Source organism: Lepidothrix coronata, unplaced genomic scaffold, assembly GCF_001604755.1.
Source record: "Lepidothrix coronata isolate B3197 unplaced genomic scaffold, Lepidothrix_coronata-1.0 Scaffold95, whole genome shotgun sequence".
Taxonomy (NCBI): Eukaryota; Metazoa; Chordata; class Aves; order Passeriformes; family Pipridae; genus Lepidothrix; species Lepidothrix coronata.
In genome coordinates this window covers 617,046-638,517 of record NW_016690275.1, presented here as the reverse complement: position 1 = coordinate 638,517, position 21,472 = coordinate 617,046, and the positions used below count along the sequence as shown (strand labels likewise).

The window sequence follows — 21,472 nt, the reverse complement described above, 5'->3', positions numbered from 1 at the left end:
GCTCCAGTATCAGAAATGGGAAAAACCTTTTCTGCAAAGGCATAATCCTCTGACCTGGGTTGGTCCTGTGACTGAAGTAGTGCTATTTTTCCAAATGTTGTCTGACCATTATCATCTTGTTCCATCTCAGGGCTGGTATCCCCTTTCTGAGAGCAGGGTTGAGGTTTTTCCCTTGGCTTTTTTTCCCCTCCATTGCTGCTTGTAAACAGGTGAACCAGTCAGTTAATTTGTTTCATCTCTCAATCTCGTATTTGAAACTTTTTTTTCTCATGCAAATAGTTGAGATTAATTTAGGAGTGGTATTCCCAAGGTGGTTCTAACAAAGCCTCTTTTCCAGAGAGGTAAATGTGCTGGGGCAGAAGTGTTATGAAAATTTTACCGAGTACACTGCAACTTCCCAATGCAACCAGAATGTCAGTGTCTGAACAAGAATTGTGGTGTCTGTGAAGTGCTGAATAATTTTCCCTTCTGAAAATGATAAGGCTTCTGGGAGGGACAATTTGTTTAATTTCGTACCTGAACAACTAGTTCATATAAGCAACCCTTGGGGATATCTTCAAGTAAGTGACTGTATTAGTTCATGTCTTTGGCCTGGGGCTGAGCTCCAGTTACAGCTTCATATGGTTTAATATCACTTGAAAATATTGGATTATTAGCTTTCCCATTCCTCAGACAGATAACAAAGTTCAATCAGAACCCAAAATTTGAAGCTGAAGGAGTTGAAAGAAAACTAAATATAAACCAAAACAAAACCACCAAAAAACCCACCAACACCCCCCCCCCACTTTCATAACTATCACATTAAGGCCAATTACCAATGGTATTTGAACTTCCTTGAATTCTTCATTGTGTGGTTGCTTTTTAGGAAAGCTTAAAAAGCAATAAGTGTACAATTTTTTCATTCACCTCTAAACTAAGGTATAACTTATTCCTCAACTTTCTTAGCATCATCACTTTGGTTTGCGTTTTGCTCGAGACTGCTTCAACAAACTATTCAAGAAAACGTCCAGGAGGCACATTTTCGGTGGTTTATCTGATAAGGACAGAGGCAGAAAGCAAGTTCCATGTTCACAGTCCTTGTCAGATATGAAGCTTTTAAAATGCTTTATTTTCAGTGACTTGTCCTGGTTAACTTTTCCTCCTTCTGTTCAAATGGGTTTATTCAAAGATCTGCTCATCCTTCAAAGAGAATCCTTACTGGGAAAGTGTCTGTGTGCTTATAAAGTGTGCTCACTTGCTCTTCTAGTTTATCAAGTACTTTAATTTTTAAGTGTGCCATGAAGAAGTAGAATCAAGCAGTTAAAATAATACACCACACTAATACATTAATGACAAAAAGTAATATGGACAGACTAGTGAGAGAGGCTGCACAGACATGGTGGTTTTATGAACGGTTGTGTCTCGGGAAGTGTGCAAGGCAGTTACTGAAGCTTCACTGGCAGTTAAAATGGAGGCAGTCTGAATCTGTACTTTCGAGAGATTCTATACTTGAGACAGCATTAGAATCCAGTTTATGTGATAATGCTGTTTCTTAAAGAGTAGCTTCCCTTGTTTTTTCTAGCTAAATCTTGCATTAGACATCTCTACTGTTCAGTTATGTCAAATACTTGTGCATATAAATACTTGACTCAGCTATTCAAAGCCAGTACCTGCTCCAGTTAAGAGAAAAAAAAGGTCTTACTTTTTGCATGCTTCCTATCTTCTTGCTCTTTAGAGCCTGCATAGAGACCGTAGTTGACAGTATTTTCCTGCCTAAAGATGGAGGAACGGGAAAATGAAAAAGCAAAGGAAGTTGGCATTGCTCTCACTCCTTGCAGGTCAGTCACCTTAAAGGTAGACAGCCTTTAAAGCAATTCTCTTAAAGCCTTTCTCTTAAAATAGACTCCACTAAATGAGGAGGGGGATTCAAACAGGTTACTTGTTTTTTTGCTAAGAATAAGTTTAAACTTATTTGTATCTATTGTTGGGTGATAAGGTGAATACTTCTCAAATGTCTTATAAATCTGGGGCATTTGTTTATCTGTTGCTTACATTCTGTTCTGTTGTGCCTCTTTGAGTATGTTCATTTTACATCCCAGAGGTGATCTGGGGACTACAGACAGATATTGTTGTTGGACTTAACCATATCCTATTCTAGAAATGCTGGCTAGATGTGGTGCTTTATGGCTTAAACCTCCTCTTTTATACTTTGTTGGCTTCCTCTTTCGCCCCCGCTCATTTGTCATTAATGAGTCAAAAGGAAATAGTTTTGGCATTGGATGAATCTAAATACAATTCTAGTTCCAGAGTCAAGCATTGTGTCAACTGAAAAATAAAGTAAGAGCATGATCAAGATTTAGGATGCAAGCAGTTTGTATAACATCTGATATGGAAAAATGGATTTGAGCTGGAGCAGAGCTGGGTCAGGGTACCTGAGAATTGCTGAAAAGTTCAGGCAGGATCAGAGCCCTAGCTCAAGCTGGGGCACGCTTGCAGCCATCAGGCATATGGGTCAGTGAAAAAGTGTGTGCTAGGTTTTAATTACATCAACTAGTGTGGCAGACTGCAGTGTCCTAAAGAAATTCCTAGCTTCATGAGCCAGTGGCTTCTTAGTTGAGAAGGAGTCAAAGACCTGTAAACAGGAAAATTTTATTAGGAAAGTTCTTTTAGCTAGGAATTGAGGTTTTTCTTTTCATTTAGAAAACAGTGAGCGGTGAAGTGACATCAGTACTGTTGCCCAAAGCCAGTGAGGTGGTAGATCTAAGTGGCAGTGGACTATAGATGGTGCTTTTGTGACATGCTGTGTTACAGATGTCCAAGTTCGCTTTCTTAAAGAGTTTTAGAGAATACATTGGGTTGTGTGTCATTCCAAGATATGATGGCCAGATTACCTGACAGTACACCAGTGCAGGGATGCCAAGCTACCTCTGTGCTGTGTGGGTGTGTGCATATATAAAGGATTACTGTGTGCTCTTGTGAGTTAAAGACTAACTGTACAAATGACAAAAGCATTGTCATGGAGGAAGAAGTTAGTACTAATTACATTGGTCATTTCCCGAGTTTGGAGGGAAGGTCAGAGAAATGCTTAGAGTGTGCTGCAGTCTGGCTTTGTCATGTCTTCAAGATCTTAAAAAGCTTTTTGCTTAGGTGTTCAGTGATTAAGAAGATTGGCTAACCAAGCTGTATGTATATGCTTTAATTATGTACCACCACTTAAAGTAGGGAAATCGACTCCAGAGCATTGTACAACAGTTGGATATTTAGGGTTGAACTTCCAAATCTGGATGCTGAAAGAAGCCTTGGTTTGTGTTAAATTCCTGAATTGCTGTTTGAGAGCCAAAAATGAAATTGCCAGTCTCTCACTAAAATAAAGTTTTTAGTTTATTTCAGGATTTGGAATTTTCCATGGAATTGTAGATCATTAAGTAAAAGAAAAGTCACAAATTACTTAAAACAGATATATTGTAGCTGCTGTTTAAGTTCGGTTACTTTTAAACTACTGTAAGCTTTCATTATTGACCTCTCCTTACTTAGTTGCTAACTTCAGACTGAAGACTAAAAAATTCAGTTTAAACTGTCCTTTAAAAGACACTGAAATTGCTGCAGTTCACCAAGATTACTGTACTAGGATTTCCCCTACACCCGCTACATTTATATCATTCTAGGGACACCTTTCTAAAAATAAAGGAGTAACTGCATGTTTGTTTTAAACAAGTGAAGGGTAATGTAGTTAAAGGCTTAACTTGTCATGAGTTTGAAAGGTGCTTTTCTTTACAGTTAGAGACAATGCTGTTTCTAGAAAGGCTGAACAATTTACAGAGTTGTGGATCCAAACAGATAAAAACCTGTGGTGTGAATGGTTCTCATGGTCTTCATTTGCAAAGAATTGTGTAGGGAAGGAAACAGTTTTTAAAGTCAGGAGTGAAACGATGTCCTATTAGATGTGAAAATCACTGAAGAGTCTCAAAATTTATTGGTAACAGAAGCCTGTGGAGACACCTGCTTTGCTGGACATCAGGTCAATTATTTCCTTAAGGCTTTCTCTTGCATTTCTTTTGTGAGGAACAGTTTAGATAAGTTGAAAGATTATGCGTTTCCAAGAAGAAATAGGACCCAGCCTCTCAATTTCTCAGTCTTCTGACGATGTGGAGTTGATCAGTGATGGCAAAGACAGGACGCTATCGTGGGGGTGGTTTAATTTCTGTGTAAGTCATCTTAGCATCTTGTGCTAAGCACCTAACAGATGGTGTGATTTCAGAGATGCTGTGAGATTACTGCTGATGAGAAAGGTCTTTCTTACTTTACTTTCCTTGCTGCTTACCTTTTACAAGCACCTGTGTTGGATCCCTACACTTCCACTTTTCCCCAGCCCCCAGATTATTCATTAGTTGGGGAGGGTTTCATCTTTCTGCAGGGGCGGAGAGGGGAGAAACGGGTAATTCAATCTGGTAAGTGCTAGACTCCCCACAGGAAAAGAAATGAGACCTTCCTCTCAGGGCAGCAGTAAGAGTCCTGTTAGTAGCTCAGTTGGTAGTGGAACTGTAACAGGTGTGGGGTTTTGAGCAGTATGACCCAAAGACATGTCCCAAAATCTGTGGCCTTGTTTTGGTTTTGCTGGGTCAGTTTTCCACAAAGATGAGCAAGCAGATCTGTCAGATTGCTGTAGGCAACCACACTAGCTAGTGTGGAACAGGGGAACAGATCTAGCTTGTAGAAGGGGAATAGTCTCAAAAGAATATTTTAGTTGCCTCCACTTACTCATGAAACATCAGTCACTATAACTGCAGTTAGATATCTAGCAAAACATTAATCAACTTCCAGTCCTAGGAAGGATTGTTTTATTTTTTTTTTAAATTGTTTCTGGGATCCTGCTGTTCTTTTTAAGAAATGCTTGTTTGCTGGGAAGAGGAGATTTTAATTTTCTTATACAAATCTCTCTCTGTGTGATTTTTCGTTTAGCATTTAAGTGTTTCAAAGTGAAAAAAATGCATGCTATCTCCTCTTGGATAATTGTTTCTTATTAATAGTAACTGTTAGCTTCAGTATAGTAGAGTTTATTTGACATTCTTTATGGGAGAACAGTAATGAGGTAGAGGAAATACTATATCTGATGGTTTGCAGCATTTTATTGTAGCTGCATTAAGAGTTGTTAGTTTGAAAACATCTGTTGTATTAAAAAAAAGTTAAAAGGAGTTTTTATTGAACCCTGCTTAATGAACTGGATTGTGGTGTCATGTTTGTACTTTCTGTTATAGATCAAACTTTAATCAGACTGGTGGCTTTTTGTGTTTTAGGTATTGAGGGTGATTTATCTCTTGCATCATGCGTGAATACAAGCTAGTGGTTCTTGGTTCTGGAGGTGTTGGAAAGTCTGCTCTGGTAAGTACTCTATGAGGCAGTTTAAGTATGTCTTTTTTTCGAGAAAAACTTATTCTAGTTTTTCTCTAATATACTCTCTACTAAAGTGTATTTCTATATGTAATTGTGGACAAATAAATATAAATGTTAGTAATGACTGCTGAGGCTTCGTGGCTAGAATAGGTAGATCCTTTAGTAGGTGCATCTTCATCCAGTGGTGCATTCTCACATGCTTCTGTTTTTATTTGTGGTTGGTTGATGGTGGTTGATCAGTCTGAGACAGTGAGGTGCAGAGGCACAGCATTGTGAGATTCTCTGGCTTCAGTAGGCAGCCCAGCCACCAGTCTGTGGGAAATCAAGGTGCTTTGTGAATCTCACACAATGAAATAGCTTGCCCGAAAGCTTGGCCTTTGTAAGTCCTGTCTCTAGACAGGTCATCAGGGTGCTTAATGTTTGATAGCTGTCTCTAAAGCACTAATATTTTTTAATGCAAATAGAAATACATATTTGCATATTTGTAGGAAGTTTAGCATGTTTTCTACATCTTTCCGTGCAAGTAGGTGTATAGCTGTGGCAGATAGATGATTGTAAATCAAAGAGCTCGTACGTTTTACTTACATGATTACAGAACAGTTTAGTCTGACTTAGACTAGAACTGAAAAAGTTCACAAAATATGATGTTCACAGTCCACCTAAAAACTTAAAATCTTTCAGTTTAATTGGGCACCTTATCATAATATAAGGTCCAGAGGTCCACTCTTGGGTAAGAAATATTCTCTTACAAAGCAGTTCCTAAATTAAAACTTAAATGACAAATCATGCTAGATTGTGAAAGAACATCTTCCTTCACCTCTGAGTTCTTTATCTTACTGCAGCATTTCTGAATTTGAATCTGTCTGCTCTGACTTGGCCATTGAGTCTTAAAGTTCCATCTGACTTGTGCTAAAAACGTCCTTCATGCTAGGTACACAGGAACAGCCTACTGAGTCTAGTTAAGACTAGTAAAAACTGTCAGATCTTTTTTGACTAATTCCTGTGCTGACCAATAAGTGACAGAAGATGCAGTAGTTCTCAGTGCAAATGTAAAAGCTATGCAGCTGTATAGTATCCTGGTCAACTAGAAACTAATGCTGATTCTAAGAGTTAGGCAAACATTAAATAAATGCATGCTTTAATTCTTACATTCCAAGTGATGATGGATAAAGAAAACAGAAAACATAGCTTGCTTCATCTAACAGTTAAATAGTTAAATAGGCATACACATCTAACTTTCTGTTGTTTCTTATAATTTTATAGTTATGTCAATCACTTAATTTGCCTTAAAAATTTAGTGGATAACTGAATATACACCTAGAACAGTAATTTGTGTGCGATGTTTACAAAATGTCACTATGCAAGAGAATCTTACAAGAACTTTTGTGTTGCAGACTGTACAATTTGTTCAAGGAATATTTGTTGAAAAATACGATCCTACGATAGAAGACTCCTACAGAAAGGTATATGCAAAAGACCTCTCTTGTGTTACAGAAACTTAAAGCTGCAGTACCTATTGTCAAATATGAGTCATTGCTTGAAAAAGGGTATGCCTGGTAATACCAGGTAACTTAACAAGTTTGAAATATAAAGGTGCTCTTAAAGTCTGTTTAAAAGGAATAATTCAAGACTGGCTTTTTGATGTTTAAGTATAATATCTTACTGCTAGTCAATAAGAAATGGTAATTTCATTGTCAGAATTGGGAACATCAGTTAAAAAAAAAGCAAAATACACTACTATTTCCTGGTTTTATCATATTTATTATTAGTTTGTTTGTGTGTTGGTATCCGCAGGTAGATTTGGACTCGGAGGTGCTAAGCTGCTTTGTTACTAAGAAAATTGCTACAAGCGACTTCACACTAACCTTTAGAACACTGGAGGCATCTATCATACTGTATTCATAATGATTTAAATGGTAGATAAATATGCTTCCATTAGATGGGTTGTTGTTTTATTAATAAGTTAACACAAACCTATCATAAATGAACAAGCATTTACAGCAAGTGGCCTGTTAGTTTCTCTCTTCCCATCTTCAGCATGACAGGCTGAAAGGTTTGATTCTGCTTGCATCATCTTGAATCTCCATATTGCTCACTGTTGAGTTTCACCTGAGACCGTGATTAAGATTCCAGACTAAGATAGTTTGTATCTGAACTGCTACCATTAACCATTTGGTGCAACAGATAAGTTTTTGGCTGTGTCAGTTAATCTATCTGTCTGGTTTTTTTCCTAGCTGAGTTACTTTTCAGTTGCATTGATATTCTGATGTAGCTCATCCTGTGGCCACAAAAATGCCGGTGTCTATACAAGGGAGGCGAGATCCACAAACCCTAGATAGGAATGGGCAAAAATTGCAAGACCTCCTCTTTCAGCACTGGACTACATTTATATTGAAATAAAGACGATGTATTAACAACTGTTGCAGCATATAGTCACCAGAATCTCTTCTGAACAGAAGAGGAACTAGTGAGAGCAAAATGATAAATTCACACCTATTTTCTTTGGCTTCATGTAAACTGTATGTTGGAAAAATCCTAGTCTGTCTTAAGTATGTGGGCTTCCAGCCAAAGCTAGAACTCTTATTAAAGAGATAACAGCAAAACCAAATTCTATACAGACAGTTTTTCTCTATTAGAGAAGCAGGAATTTTGGATCCTATCCCAATGGTTGGTGCAGGCCTTTGCTGGGTCAGGCCTAGTAAATGGCTCAAAAAATATTCACAGGCTGATCTGAAACAAAATATTTCCTTTTTTATACATTTACATCCTTCAGGTCATACTAGATTCATGATATTTGCTGGGTTAATTTTTCCAAAGACTATTTCCACAGAGCCTAGGAAAGTAAAGCCATCTTAAGAAATTTTGCCTTTTGCTAACTACATTTTTTGTTGCTGTTGCTAGTAAATATCTTATTATGTTCTTTTCAGGTTTGTTCCTAAAATGACTAGTAATACCTCTGGGTGCTCATTTCAAGTCAGCTAAATTGTCGAAGTCTGGACAACACTTTATGCAGTCATTTTCACCCCCTCACTGTTAGTTACAATTCTAACTTGCTTGTTACTTGAGTAAATTCAAAATTGGATTTGTTGATTCGGCAGCTGCAATTCTATGCTATTAATGTTAAATCTAATTTTATAGTATTTGAAGTTGAGAGGACGTGACTTGTTTGTCTGGAACTAAATAATTGAGCATGAAGTCTTGAAACTTGATGCTTTGGTTTACTCCCTAAATATTTCTTCATAAAGTGAATAAATGCTTCTTAATTAGCTGGATAACTGTGTCAGCAATACATGTTAAAATCGTGGTTATTTTTAAGGAATCGCCATCCATAGGGGACATTTGGGAGGTGTAAGAGGAGTGGAAATACTCCTTTTTTCCACCCCCTAAACTCAAATCTATTTACAGAAGAAAAGTTTCAATGCATATATGGAGAATAGGTGACACAAAGTTCTTTTGAGTGCTGATCTGTCAACCGGGAATTTGACATGTAAATGGAAACAAGAGAAGTGTACCAACAGCTTGAAAAAAAAATGTGGATAGCCTGCTTGAAACAGCTTGAGGACACTTTCATGTCCCTTGCTAACCTCACAGCCATTTCTTTGAGGTAAAAACTAGATAAAGAAACTCTGGAATTGGTATAGAAACTGATCCACCTTCTTAAACCTATTTATTGCAAACTTTTCTAAGATGGGTCAATTTTCTAATTAGTGTTCCTTGAAGGCTTGTTTTGGTGACACCACTCTTAGTGGTTCTTGTTTAACTGTTTGCCATGAACTACTTATACTCTAGTTGATGTAAATTACTATTGGAGCATTAGATGACAATTCAACTTTCTAGCTTTCAGTTGTACTTCTCTTTCAATCTGTGATGATCGCAGAAACAAGTGGAAATTAGTTGTGCTAGTTGCTGATAACCATCATTACAAATTTAGCAGCCTCCTTTTAAATAATCAAAAATCCCTAATCACTTTGCAAAGTGGTACTTGGCTGCTGATGCTGCATTTGAAAATGTCACTGGGGTTCTTTGAAAGGCTTCTTCCTGCTGTTTTCAAACTTCTTAAGCCATTATGTTGCTTTATGCATTATGAATTTGCTTATAAAAATCACGCAATTTCTGATGTCTTTGGAGAGGAGAGTTGCAAGAGGAAAAATTCTAACCAACTGATCTTTCTCTCTCGACAGCAAGTTGAAGTAGATGCACAACAGTGTATGCTTGAAATCTTAGATACTGCAGGAACGGTATGTAAAAAGGAACTTTCCTAAATACTGACATACAGTGTTAAAACTATCAAAAACTATAGGGATATAAATGGTGATGAGTTTCTTTCCCCATTTTCTAAAGAGTAACTGTGGTCAGTGCATTCATTGGATTAGAGAGTGTCCTTTAACATATTAGTATTTTAAAAATACTTGAGTATTGTAGCAGAAAATAAATTTTATTTCCTTTGAACCTATGTTCTGTAATAGGGGAAACATGAGATTGAGTATTTTGAAAGAGATTTTGTTCCTGTTTTAAGTTTATATTGCCCAGAAAAAATTTAGGCCCACTGGCTACTCAGGTTTGATTTCTGTTGCTGTAGAGAATACAGTCTTTCTCATCTCCTTTTTGTTTTGTGAGATGTACTGTGACATTGGGATAAAAATAGTATTGCTTTAGTCAGCTTATAGGAGCTCAAAGCACAAGGTTTATGCTGACCCTTTGCATACTGCTCAGGTTTTTCTCTGACTAGTTCCAGAACTTTTGAAACCAGTTGTTTCCTTCATTGATTCCAGTGAGCTTAAGCTCAAAACCCTTGGAGTTTAACATGTGTTCTCTGAACTGTAATAGTAATCTGGTTGAATAATATCTTATTTAAATTCCATATTGGATGAATACTCTGGAAAAATACAGATGGATGGAGTGGCTGTTTTCTAGAAATAAATCACACTTTTTATCTGACATACAGGGAGGGACAGAGAGTGACTGATCAGGCACCAGATAGCCAAGTCACAAAAGCAAGAAAGGCAAATGCTATTCCACAGTCATACTGGTAAGAGTTTTCAAACAGGGAGAAGTCCTGGTGCTCCTCTGCAGTGCACCAGTGAGTCTTTATATGCAAAATCATAGTTGTCACTGAAGTCAAGAAAATGTGACAATTCTGTTGAGTGTCTCCATCCTCTAGTCCATGCCCTTGGAAATTACAGTGGAATTTAAAATAGAAAAGTGCCTAGACTAAAAAATGGAGACTGAAAAGGGATGCATATACTTTACAATCCATTTTAAGGAACTATTGGGAGATGGAGAAAAAGTTGGTATGTAAGGAGATATTTGGGAGGAATGTAACTTCTGTAATCTACAGATTACACTGTACCTTCTACTGTACTTTTCTCCCATGAAATTACTCTAGTTTCTGTGACTTTTCTTCCCATATATAGATGTTGCTCAGCCACCCCAGTTGGTGTTCCAAACTTCAGATTTCTTTAAAAGCAGTTCTGTTTACTATAGATCAGTTTAACAGGGAAGGGAAGGGGCACAAATGCATTGTACTTGTGATCCATTTGTGACGTTAAGTTTGTAGCAGTCTGTGCAAGGAAAGTACAAATTGAATGCAACGTCTGTATCTTTTTTAATTACAGGAACAGTTTACAGCAATGAGAGATCTATACATGAAAAATGGACAAGGTTTTGCATTAGTATATTCCATCACAGCACAGTCCACATTTAATGATTTACAGGATCTAAGAGAACAGATTCTTCGAGTCAAAGACACTGATGATGTAAGCATCTCTAAAAATTCTTAATACTTAGACTTTTCATTACAGATGTTGCAGTGTATACACACTGTGGTCAGATGGCTTCCAAGCTTTAAATTAAGAGATGTATCAACCCGTAGATGTGTAGTGCAGAAATGCAACTTGTAAGGTAAACTGGAGAAATTGTAATTCATCATGTGTTATATAGAGAATTGCTTCATCTCTTCCTTTAAAATACTTTATTTGAAACTGTATATAACCTTATTCACCAGTACTGCAGCAAGCATTTCTAAAGCAACTCTATTGTTTTCTTAATTCCTATCAATGAAGGTTTAAAAACACCTAGAGTTTTTCTCTTCAATATCCCTACTGTTTATGGTATTCTAAAAGCACAAAATTTTAAGTTCTCACAGAAGACAGTATTGTAAGCTTTAAATTTACGGGTTATGCAGCTTTTATGTTTTGTCTGCTGGCAGTTGTTTGGTCATCCTATTTCCATGCAATTTCTATATGCATCTCTTAGCATTATTAAAGCTATAAAGTGAGGCTAAAACCTTACATTTTATAAATTATTAAAAATTCCTTACAACAGTTGAAGGAAGTGAATACTCAGTCCCCTAATAAAGAGGTATTTCAAATGTGAAACAGCAGTAAGAATGCATTCATAACAGAAACACCTTGTAGCTAATAGCTTTCAGGCAGAATAACTTCCTTCTTGAAGAAGAATTTAAGCAATGAACAGTTTTTAAGTGTGCTCATCTCATTTAAACTGTTTATGCAAACTTTGATGCTTTCCTTACTGCATGTACCTGCGTATGTGTCTGCTGACAGCAGACACAGAATGTATTAAACATTTCAGCTTCAGGGAAGTGCATTATGACTTCTGCAATACAAACAACCCTGCACTTTCTTGACAATAAGTGTTTGCAGGTCTTGTCTATGTTCAGCAGATTTCTTCTAGAGGTCACTTATTACCCATTATCACAAATGTATCTCAAAAGGCTTGTATTTAAGTTGCATGTGCCTTTCCCATCCACAATGTACCAACTTATAGCCTTGTTTAGCATGAAATTAGTTTTGTACACTAAAATCAAGATAAATGGGATTGTATTTAAAATCTTACTTTACGTGGTATATTTATGCTGATTAGCATAATAGCTTTCTTTAGTAGTATTTTGATAGTATTTCCTTGGAATTGTATTTCATTTCAGAACACTCCCTCAGTCTCAAAAGGCATTCCTTCGTATAAGCAGAAAGATAATGAGCTTCAAGTTGCAACTTCAGTTTCCATCAAAATTCACAGAAAAAGTTTTTTGGGTGCCAAAGCTTAGGCATGACTTGCTTTCTTGGTGGGGGAAAATTAAACAAAAATAGTTGTAATTTTATAAATCTTTTTTTGACAATTTAATCTGTGAGGAACTTAGCTGTGTCCTTAAAATACTAAAAGAAAAAAAATTTGGATTATTGCCTTTTCTTGCCACAAAGGTCAAATCAGTGTTTTCTGTAGTTGGTAATTTTGATAAGGTAGCATGTTTTTTTTTTTCTCTGTATGCATTACCTTGCTAATAAGAACTGTGTGCACAAACTGCTCTGGAAAGGCGTGCTGATATGCTGAAAGTAGAGGAATGGTGAAAGGAGCTTTAGCATCCATCATCATGCTACCAGTACAGTAGCGTGTTTCCAGTACACTCTTTCCAGAATTTCTGAACGTGTAAGAATTTTGTAGCAAATTCTTCAGTAGACTTCTTGATGCCTTAAACATCTAGAAATGAAATCTCAGTAAGTCATCTAGAAAACGTGAAATTTGCTCAGTTGGCTGTGTTCTGAATCCTCAAATCATTCCCCTCCACTGCCCTGTCAAAAGCAGGCAAAAAGTACAGTCATTTGAGGATTAAAGTGTCACACAACTGTAAACTCAAGTTGCAGTTAGACCAGAGCTTGATTATTCTGAAAGTCAGGATCCTCTAAGGATTCAGATAGGGTTTTAGGTGTGCATTTACATGATGTCTTCCTAAAATTTTAATTATTTCTTTGCTGGCATTAAATTGTTTTTTAGGTGCCTATGATTCTGGTTGGCAATAAGTGTGACTTGGAAGATGAAAGAGTTGTGGGAAAGGAACAAGGTCAGAACCTAGCAAGGCAATGGAATAACTGTGCGTTCTTAGAGTCTTCTGCAAAATCAAAGATAAATGTTAATGAGGTAAGGCACGTTACCTATGTCGGACAGGGAGGCAAGGATGGGACAGTGTGGTAACCAAACATTTACATTGTCAAGGAAAAAGTAAAAAAATCATGAATAACATCCACTATAATGGACAAAACTGTACCCTGCTATTGTGAGATGTTTATGTTAAGGGATATATTTATGTTACGATTTGATTTGACTTGGGATTTTTTCAAATATATTAATTTTAGTATAATTAGTTCTCAAATTATATTCATATGAATTTAGAATAAATAATTTTTTCATGTTCTATTCCCTAGTTAATATAATTTTTATCAACTGAGACTGTATTGCTAAACTATTTTTTTAAAGACCTTTAAGAGAGTTAAGTCATTAAAAGTAGTTTGATTTAAGTTATTTGGTGTTAAATTATTTGAGGTGGTAAGAACAAAAACTCTTAAAGGTTTTGCTAAGATTAGCTGTTCTGTATAGAAAAAGGGAGGCAAAAGCCTCTCTACAGTGTACCTACTTGTTAAGAGGAGCTAGATAATTGATCAAATGCATGCATTTTGGGGACTTGCCATAACCCATGCCTTTTTATCTGGGGGAAGTTCCAGCATAAAGAATGGGATACAAAAGTTTTAGAAAAAGAAGCTGTGTTAGTATTTACATTTCTGGAATAGCTTGAATTTTATGATACACCCCACAGTTCATTAGGTCGTGTGGAAAACGTTGGCAGCATCAGTCGAGTTGAAAGGGCCTCTGTGCAAGACTTGCAAATAATCAAAAGAGTATGGCGTTTTCAGTGCAGCTCATTTTTAAAATAAGTAATGTGTGTTTAATTAGTTGGGAACTTCTGGAAACTATTCACTTTTTCTTAAGTATAAATTAATCACCCTAACTGTATAAAAGTCATATGTTTAATAAACTAGAACTTCCATCAAATACTATAAGCCCTTGTTGGAACATTTTGCTGCTTTACAGCCAGTGCTTAAGAAACTACTAGGATGGCATTAGTACAAGGACTTTCTTAGTTTAGGAAATATGGAAATAATTGGAACAACGTCAATTATGAATGAAACAGTATGTTGACTTTTCTTAAAATAATGTTTAAAAAAAATGATGTTCTCATTAGAATTCTAGGAAACTCCAAGTGTGAGAGTCCCATACATGAGTTACTTTTCTGAGAAATGTTACGCTTTATGTCATGCTGTAGTTCTAGGGATGCTGAATTGATTCCTTAGATACCAGTATTTTAAAGTATCTGGAATAATATCCTTAGAGTGATTTGAGTAAGGAGAGAGCTGTGATCTGTTTCTTGACCTCAGTGCTGAACTGCAAAATAATGCCATCACTGTGGCATTTTTCATGTGAATTCAGATTAATGTGACCCAGAGATTAAATGGCTGCAGATTATAGATGCCTTTCCAATTTGCTTCACTGAAAGTGGAAAACCCTTGGCAGACAATTATCTTAAACAAGAAAAAACCCCAAACAGTTATTAATTAAGTATACAATTTAACTTTCTAGCTTTGTGATAACTAAATATTTAGAGGGGTTCTTGAGCATGTGAGTACATTATGTGTGAAGATTCAAGGCTTAAGGTTGTAAGAGAAACCTCTTTAATTTTAATAACCAAACTGATTTTTATCTTCTCAGATCTTTTATGACCTTGTGCGACAAATTAACAGAAAAACTCCAGTGCCTGGAAAAGCACGCAAAAAGTCATCATGTCAGCTACTTTAATACATAACTGTACTGTAGCTCTGAGCCAGGTAAACATTTTAAATTTTCTGTTGGCTATTGAAAACAAAACAACAAACAAAAAACCCTAAACAGCTGTGGTAGCTGCTGATGCAGAACAGCATTGAAAATTATTGATTTACATTATCATAGAAATGTTTATGGTCTTTATTTTGCCATTTCAAAGTCAGAACTACAAATATGTGCAAGATACACTGTTCACATTAGTATCAAGATTTTTTTCAAACTTTAAGGTGTTGGGAGAGCTCAAATTAACAGTGTTTTGATACTTTCGAGTTTTAGCTTTTGGAAACAGTTTTATTTTTTGAAGCCTGGTAGAATATGCTGCAAGAGCTCAATTATCAGGAATGCACATGGTACAGTATTGCAGTTTGCACGCTTAAGTGTCACTTCCTGCTTTGAACTCCTGCATGCATATGCTTCTGTGGTGTCATAGGAATTTAGCTTCCTTTCTTGAGACTGTATGGGTATTTTGGAGGCTGCATTGTAATTAGTACATTTGGAAGAGAGAGGTGAAGTGAGCATTGTAACACTCCAAATATTTGACCTGGAGCTATTGGTTACTAGATCAACTTCGTAATCGTTTTCAGTTAAGCTAAAGTTCTACATGACTTAATCTGTACTCAAAGAAGGCTGCTGAAGGATCAAGGAAGCTCCAGCCTGTTCTTTAAGCAAGCCTTTTCAGAAGTTAGTCAGCAGGCATGAATTTTTTTCTGCAACTTGTTCTTGGGCAGGTTGTTTTCCTCTTTTCATCTCCAAGCTTTAGTATGGGCAGATTGATGGTCTGTCTTGATTGACCTGACATTGTGCAAGTTGCCTGTTATCTCCCTTCCCTTCAGTTTTATTGAACATGTGGTGGTTCAGTTGCTTCAGTACTATGATCTATTATTTTGTTATCTGATAGAGCTATTTGAGATACTGGAGGATCCTGGTAGGACATCTCACTGTCAGAAATTGCAGGCTTTTATTACTTATCAGGTAGTGCTGTGTTTAATTCCTTTTGATAAATTAAAAATTCCTTAATTTGAACAGCTTTGATCAATGTAAAACTGAGAGGGTTCCAAACATTAGCTGAGAGTGGCAGAAATGGTTGCTTCATTTACGTAACAGGACTTTTGATTCAGGGGCTTTGATCCTTCAGTTGTGTTTCTGTTTATAAAGCCACGGGAACTGTCATACAGGAAGCAAAACTAGGGTCTCAGTCAAATATTACTTCCACAGTTCAGCTTGGATTACTACATGTATCCTAATCCAGTTAGGATGATAATTGAGATAGTATGTTATTTGTATATGTACAGTAGAAATTACATTAGTTGAGGAGAAGTGATAAGGCTGTTTTCTGTGTTTGCTATGAACTTTGCTAGTTCCTGCTTTGGTTGTAAGGAGCAAGGATGGATAGTTGTTCTTAATACTAACCCCTTGTTTTGTTGTTACAGGTCTGAAGAACTGTTGCCCAATTCAACAGTGCCAGCATTCCAACTTTATTAAACCTACCAACATCTTAAATGGACTTTCCTGTGGTGGTACCCTTTAAGAAATGGATGAAAGCTACATCAGTTTGCACATTCTAATCACTTTCCAGTGTCATGAGAGATTTTTACTTCTAAATATTCTATGTATGCAACTGGTAAAACCAGAGCCTACATCCAGTATTACTGATAAGAGACATTGTTCATCCACCAATGTTGTACATGTATGAAAACTGTGTACTGTATACTTCAACAATCCCCACTTTCTATTGGAGAGTACAATAATGTAAATCCTAAAAGCACCACTATTTTAGCATAATAAAAGAAAGTCCAAAGAGCTCCTATATAGACTACTCCAGATAACTTTGCTTCATCGGTATTTGTAGCTTATTGTAACTTTTTTAAAGAAATACAGGATCATCATCATCATCGTATTGTACAAAAGCGCTTTGATTAACACAACGGCTATATAGTTTTTTAATTTTAGGAAAAACCTGTGGAGACAGTGACCTAGTCTTTAAGAGTCCTTTCAGTATAGCGTCTGACTAAAGACATGGCCTTTAATATCTGTTGGGAAGGAAATGTCCAGACTTTTCAACCTTTTATTGTATGTTTCCTTTTCCTTGTTTACATAGGGAACAATGTTTATAGTTGTGTGTACAGTGGGGGTCTACAACAAGAAGTGTATATTTTAAAACAATTTTTTAATGATTTAACAATTTTTTGTAAATCATTTTTGGGCTTCTGCAGCTGTAGATTCTCACTGTGATTCCCTTGCTTGCTCATGCATAAGTGTATTTGCAATACCAAATATACAGGTTTAGTACTTTTGCCTGTTAGTGATTGTTTTACATGTGTAACGTTTTGGTTGAGATGTTAAATGGTGGAAGAGTACTGTGGATGTGAATGTGGGAAGTAATTTTAATCATGTGTAATTGGTCACAGGGCCTAAGTTGCAGTAATTAACTTTTGCTGATTTATTTAACAATGCCTTGTTGCTTTGTATGCATTAACGTTTGGGTGTAAAGATTGTGTGTATATCCAACAGGGAGCCACAGTATTTAAATTGACCAACCTAATGTTACAACTGCTTTGAGGTGGCCAAATGTAAACTAAAAGCCTTAATTAAAAGTGGTGCAATTTTGTATGACTTAGCATCAGTAGTTCAATAAATTTGGATTGCCATGCAAGGGCTTGCATTACAGTTATACTACTTGAATGTTTTGTGGTTTAGTAGAACTAGTAAATACTGATTTTTAAATCTCTTACTCAGTGCAGAGTCATACATCTTAGAATGAAAAGGAACCCTTATGACTTTGTCTTCTGACAAATACTTGCCATAGATATTTCTTGTATCCCATATGTCAGGGTGGATGAATTTCTGACTGAATTAAATCTTACTTAGTTCTTGACTTGGAATATTCCAAGGTGTAACAAAGAAAAATACCTGTCTTTAGAGGTTAGACTACCAGTGGCTATTTTGGAAACTTAAAAATATGTTGCCTGCTATTTTCCTTCTTTCCAGGAAGAATTGTCAGAATTGTTAAAACTTAGTGTAGCTCAAAAAAAAAATTATCTTGGGAGACAGTATGATTTTTCTGCATGATTAAACCATATTTGTTTGGTTTCAAGGACATCTGCAGAAGAGCATTCTTGCAGTATTGAGTGTAGAATTTTGCAGACTTGAAATATCTGTTAACATTGTTGGACTGAGAACTGGAATGTGGGGACTGTAGATGATTTCCTGATTTTTGACTGTGCTGCTGAAAATTTATGTCACACCCAAATACTTGGTGCCTCCTGTTACTCTGGCACAGAATTATCAGAACTTGTTCTAATCCATTCCTGCAAATTCAATCAGTTTAGGTTAGCTAATACCAATCAGCTTTGAGATAGTTTACATTGCCTAAAGTGAATTAAGGAGCGCAGCTGATCCTTGTGGCTAGTAATTTCATCAGTCCATCACCATTGTTTAATGGAGGTAACACACTTCCACTCTGGTGCAGAACCAGAGTTAAGACTGAAATTCCTTTTCACTTGTCATTAGAAACCAGAAGATGTGATGATCCCCATAAATATCGCTGTTGCATTCAGCATCCTGCATGGTCCCCAGAGTAGATGAGACCGCAGCACTGGATGCTCTAATTCTTTTTTCACTAGGTACTTACCTTCTTCCTTGATGAGCTAATCAATGTTTCTCCTCCCTTCATTTTCATCCTCTGCTTATTCGGGTCTTGTAACACTTTTATGTCTCAGTTGTCCTTTTATCAGTCTTTTTAATGTGTTTCTTTTCCAGTAAGCTGTACAGATGGCACTGAGCGGGAGTGAGAGAAAATTCTTTGAGAACATCAGAGAGGGAGCCCTGGTCTGGTCCCAAGTGTCTGGCCAAAGAGCACCATTTACAGGGAACATCAGGCTTTGTCCTGAAAGGCTCTGTACCAAAACATTCTTGGCTTTTCTGTTCCTCAGCATTAGAGGTATTCAGTTGGATCAAATCCTGAGGAAGTAAAATTTTCAAAATCTCTGGGCTTTAACATCTAAAGATTGTGCTCAAAAAACTGAAATATGTTCCCCCCCCTTACTTCACAACCCCTGTATTTAGAACTTGGATCAGATTTAGAAAGCTGGGACATCATAACACAGGTAATACCTAAACCCCAGTATTCTTCTCCTTGAAAACATAGGCAAGCTTCAAGGGAGCAGTGTCCTGGTTGTTAAAGGGAAGATGCATGACAGAATGATGCTAAGGAAATGATGGACATGAAGCATAAAGTAAAACATGGAAATTCTCTTCATATCTAAATAAGTGCGGCATAAGAAGCTGTTCCCACTGAGGAAGTGAACATCCAGTTCCCCACAGGAATTGGAACTATGTAAGCAGTTACCAATTCTAGAAAAGAATTCTGTCTGCTGAAATTCTTGAATGAACTTTAACATGTCTTCAAGCTAATTGCTTTGTGTACCAATGCTTAAGAAGCTCATGCTTGAACTACCTGTACAGAAGCAGAACACTTCTCATAAAGCTTTGGATGAAAATATGCATAATTCACATTTAGAGAACTAACATAGTAATTTTTTTTAAAATTCGGTGTTAATACACGTGTTACTGCTTGTAAAGTTAGCTTATGCTTACAGTGCACACAAAGGTTGTGACTGCTTTATTTCCTCCCTAATCTGAAACTGGTATATGTCAATATTTAAAGTCTGACCCTTTTATGGAAAAAGTAATGTTTACGTCTTGAAATACAAAAGAATTAATGGAATTGCACTCTTCATGTTAGGACTCTTTCATTGCAGTATAAATTTCCTCTTATACCTCACCTTGTTCCTAGTGCCCTTTTTCATTCTCATATTATTCTGTGAAGTGAATGTTACTTGCCTAATAGAAGACTATTTTGAGACATTGGAAGATGCTTTCACATGTCCAAATGAACTACCTGTAAGCTCAAACTACTACTGCTCTCCTGCATAAGAGAACTTAACTTCTGGGGAAGTATTGTAGAGTTAAATATTACATTTGTTCATAAGATGTACTGATACTGTGATGCTAGAAATGAGAGATGGGAGGAGTTTGGAATCAAACTGCTTGGCTTTTTTTCCGAAGTTTTCTTATCTTTGCCAGTTTTGGAAATAACTTAAAGGGGGAGAGATTTGGCCACAGTACTGTACTAGTTCTAGGTAGACTTCAGTTTAGACATATAAACAATAGAAATGTGAATGGTCAAAAATAGTCAATGTACCGCTGTCTGCAGCACTTTTTGAATTGTAATCTGATAATGCAGCCAAGCATCAGTGTAGACAGAAAGCTTTTTGTTCGATTTGAAACTGCTGTCCCAATGGCATCAGGCTATACTTCAATTTATAGCTTTTATTTTGCCTGTGTATGGGAAGGAGAATGAAAGCAAATAACAAGTTGATCAAATATGTAACAAAATGCAGCTGTAAGCTGTTTGCTAAAGTAGCATTAGAGTAGCAGAGCTCTTAATCAAATTAGGTTCTTTCTTTGAATCTCAAGCACCTTATGCTTTTCTTTGAAAGGTTTATGAACAAGTTGAGGATTCCTAAAACCTAATTTACATTCTCTGTTCTATGAAGTAAACTCTGGAAAGATGCTTATATTTGTGGAAAACTTTACATTCTTAGTGTGGAACCGTAAACAAAGTTGTTTTGTAGTCTTGATTTTGCTCTCAGTGTTGCAATATCTGGGCTTCAAAAAACAGATGAATGTGGATTTTGCTGCATTTTTTATGTGTTTGTGTTTTTTGGGGGGTTGTTTGTTTGTTTGCTTTTTTTAAATACCTTCCAAAGCCTTTTATTTTCAGAAGTTTGAATCATCAAGGAGAGTGTGGCTTCCTGTTTTCAAGGAGTTGTTCTTTAGGGAGAGATTTGCTCTTTAGGGAGAGATTTTCAAATGGAGAATGTCTTTGTAATTGCACTGCCTCACTTCAGTCTCAAGAGATACTAGTTCTGCTGTACAACAAGCTCAACAGCTTCATTGTTTTAAGAAAGGTCACTACTACCAGGGCTTTTTTTCTTTGAGGTTGTGGCTGGGGTGAACTACTTCTTTTGAAAGACACTGTCATTTCTAATTAATTCACAAAATGTCTTTTGACTACCATAAACTGGAAGCGATGGGACATTTCTGCAGTCTTGGTTAGTGAGTGAAACTATAGTGGAAGTTAGTTCCTTCTTTCATCAGTATACTTTACCTTTTTATGCTATGTGGCATTTTTACCTAGTACTTCCAAATCTAGCAGGGTGAAGTCAGTAGCTTCACTCCCATACGAAGTACAAAATCTACATGTGAAGTCCCAGCTCTCATAAACTGGGTTTACTGCTTGTAACACACCCAGTAGCAACAAAGACCCTTGGCAGTACTGTCATGATTTTCAGGCACAAATAAAATGAAAGTTAAAAATTTGTCTCTTTCCTTTTCAATAAAAAGGGGGTTTGGATGAACTGCCTCAATAGAA

The 21,472-nt window shown here is 36.5% G+C and overlaps 1 protein-coding gene across 2 annotated transcripts; it reads left to right on the top strand.

Moving 5' to 3' along the window:
* The first annotated feature begins 1,468 nt into the window (after nucleotides 1-1,468).
* On the top strand, nucleotides 1,469-17,703 carry RAP1B (RAP1B, member of RAS oncogene family). Of its 2 annotated transcripts, XM_017822160.1 has the most exons (8): nucleotides 1,469-1,817; nucleotides 5,274-5,358; nucleotides 6,765-6,833; nucleotides 9,552-9,608; nucleotides 10,986-11,126; nucleotides 13,159-13,302; nucleotides 14,926-15,041; nucleotides 16,467-17,703. In XM_017822160.1, exons 2-7 carry the CDS (start codon nucleotides 5,302-5,304, stop codon nucleotides 15,010-15,012), a joined length of 555 nt encoding a protein of 184 aa, XP_017677649.1. In that variant the 5' UTR covers nucleotides 1,469-1,817; nucleotides 5,274-5,301; the 3' UTR covers nucleotides 15,013-15,041; nucleotides 16,467-17,703. The 2 variants fall into 2 exon arrangements, with proteins under 2 accessions (XP_017677649.1, XP_017677650.1); XM_017822161.1 differs by lacking the exons at nucleotides 1,469-1,817; nucleotides 5,274-5,358; nucleotides 6,765-6,833 and adding an exon at nucleotides 10,316-10,399.
* Nucleotides 17,704-21,472: the final 3,769 nt, after the last annotated feature.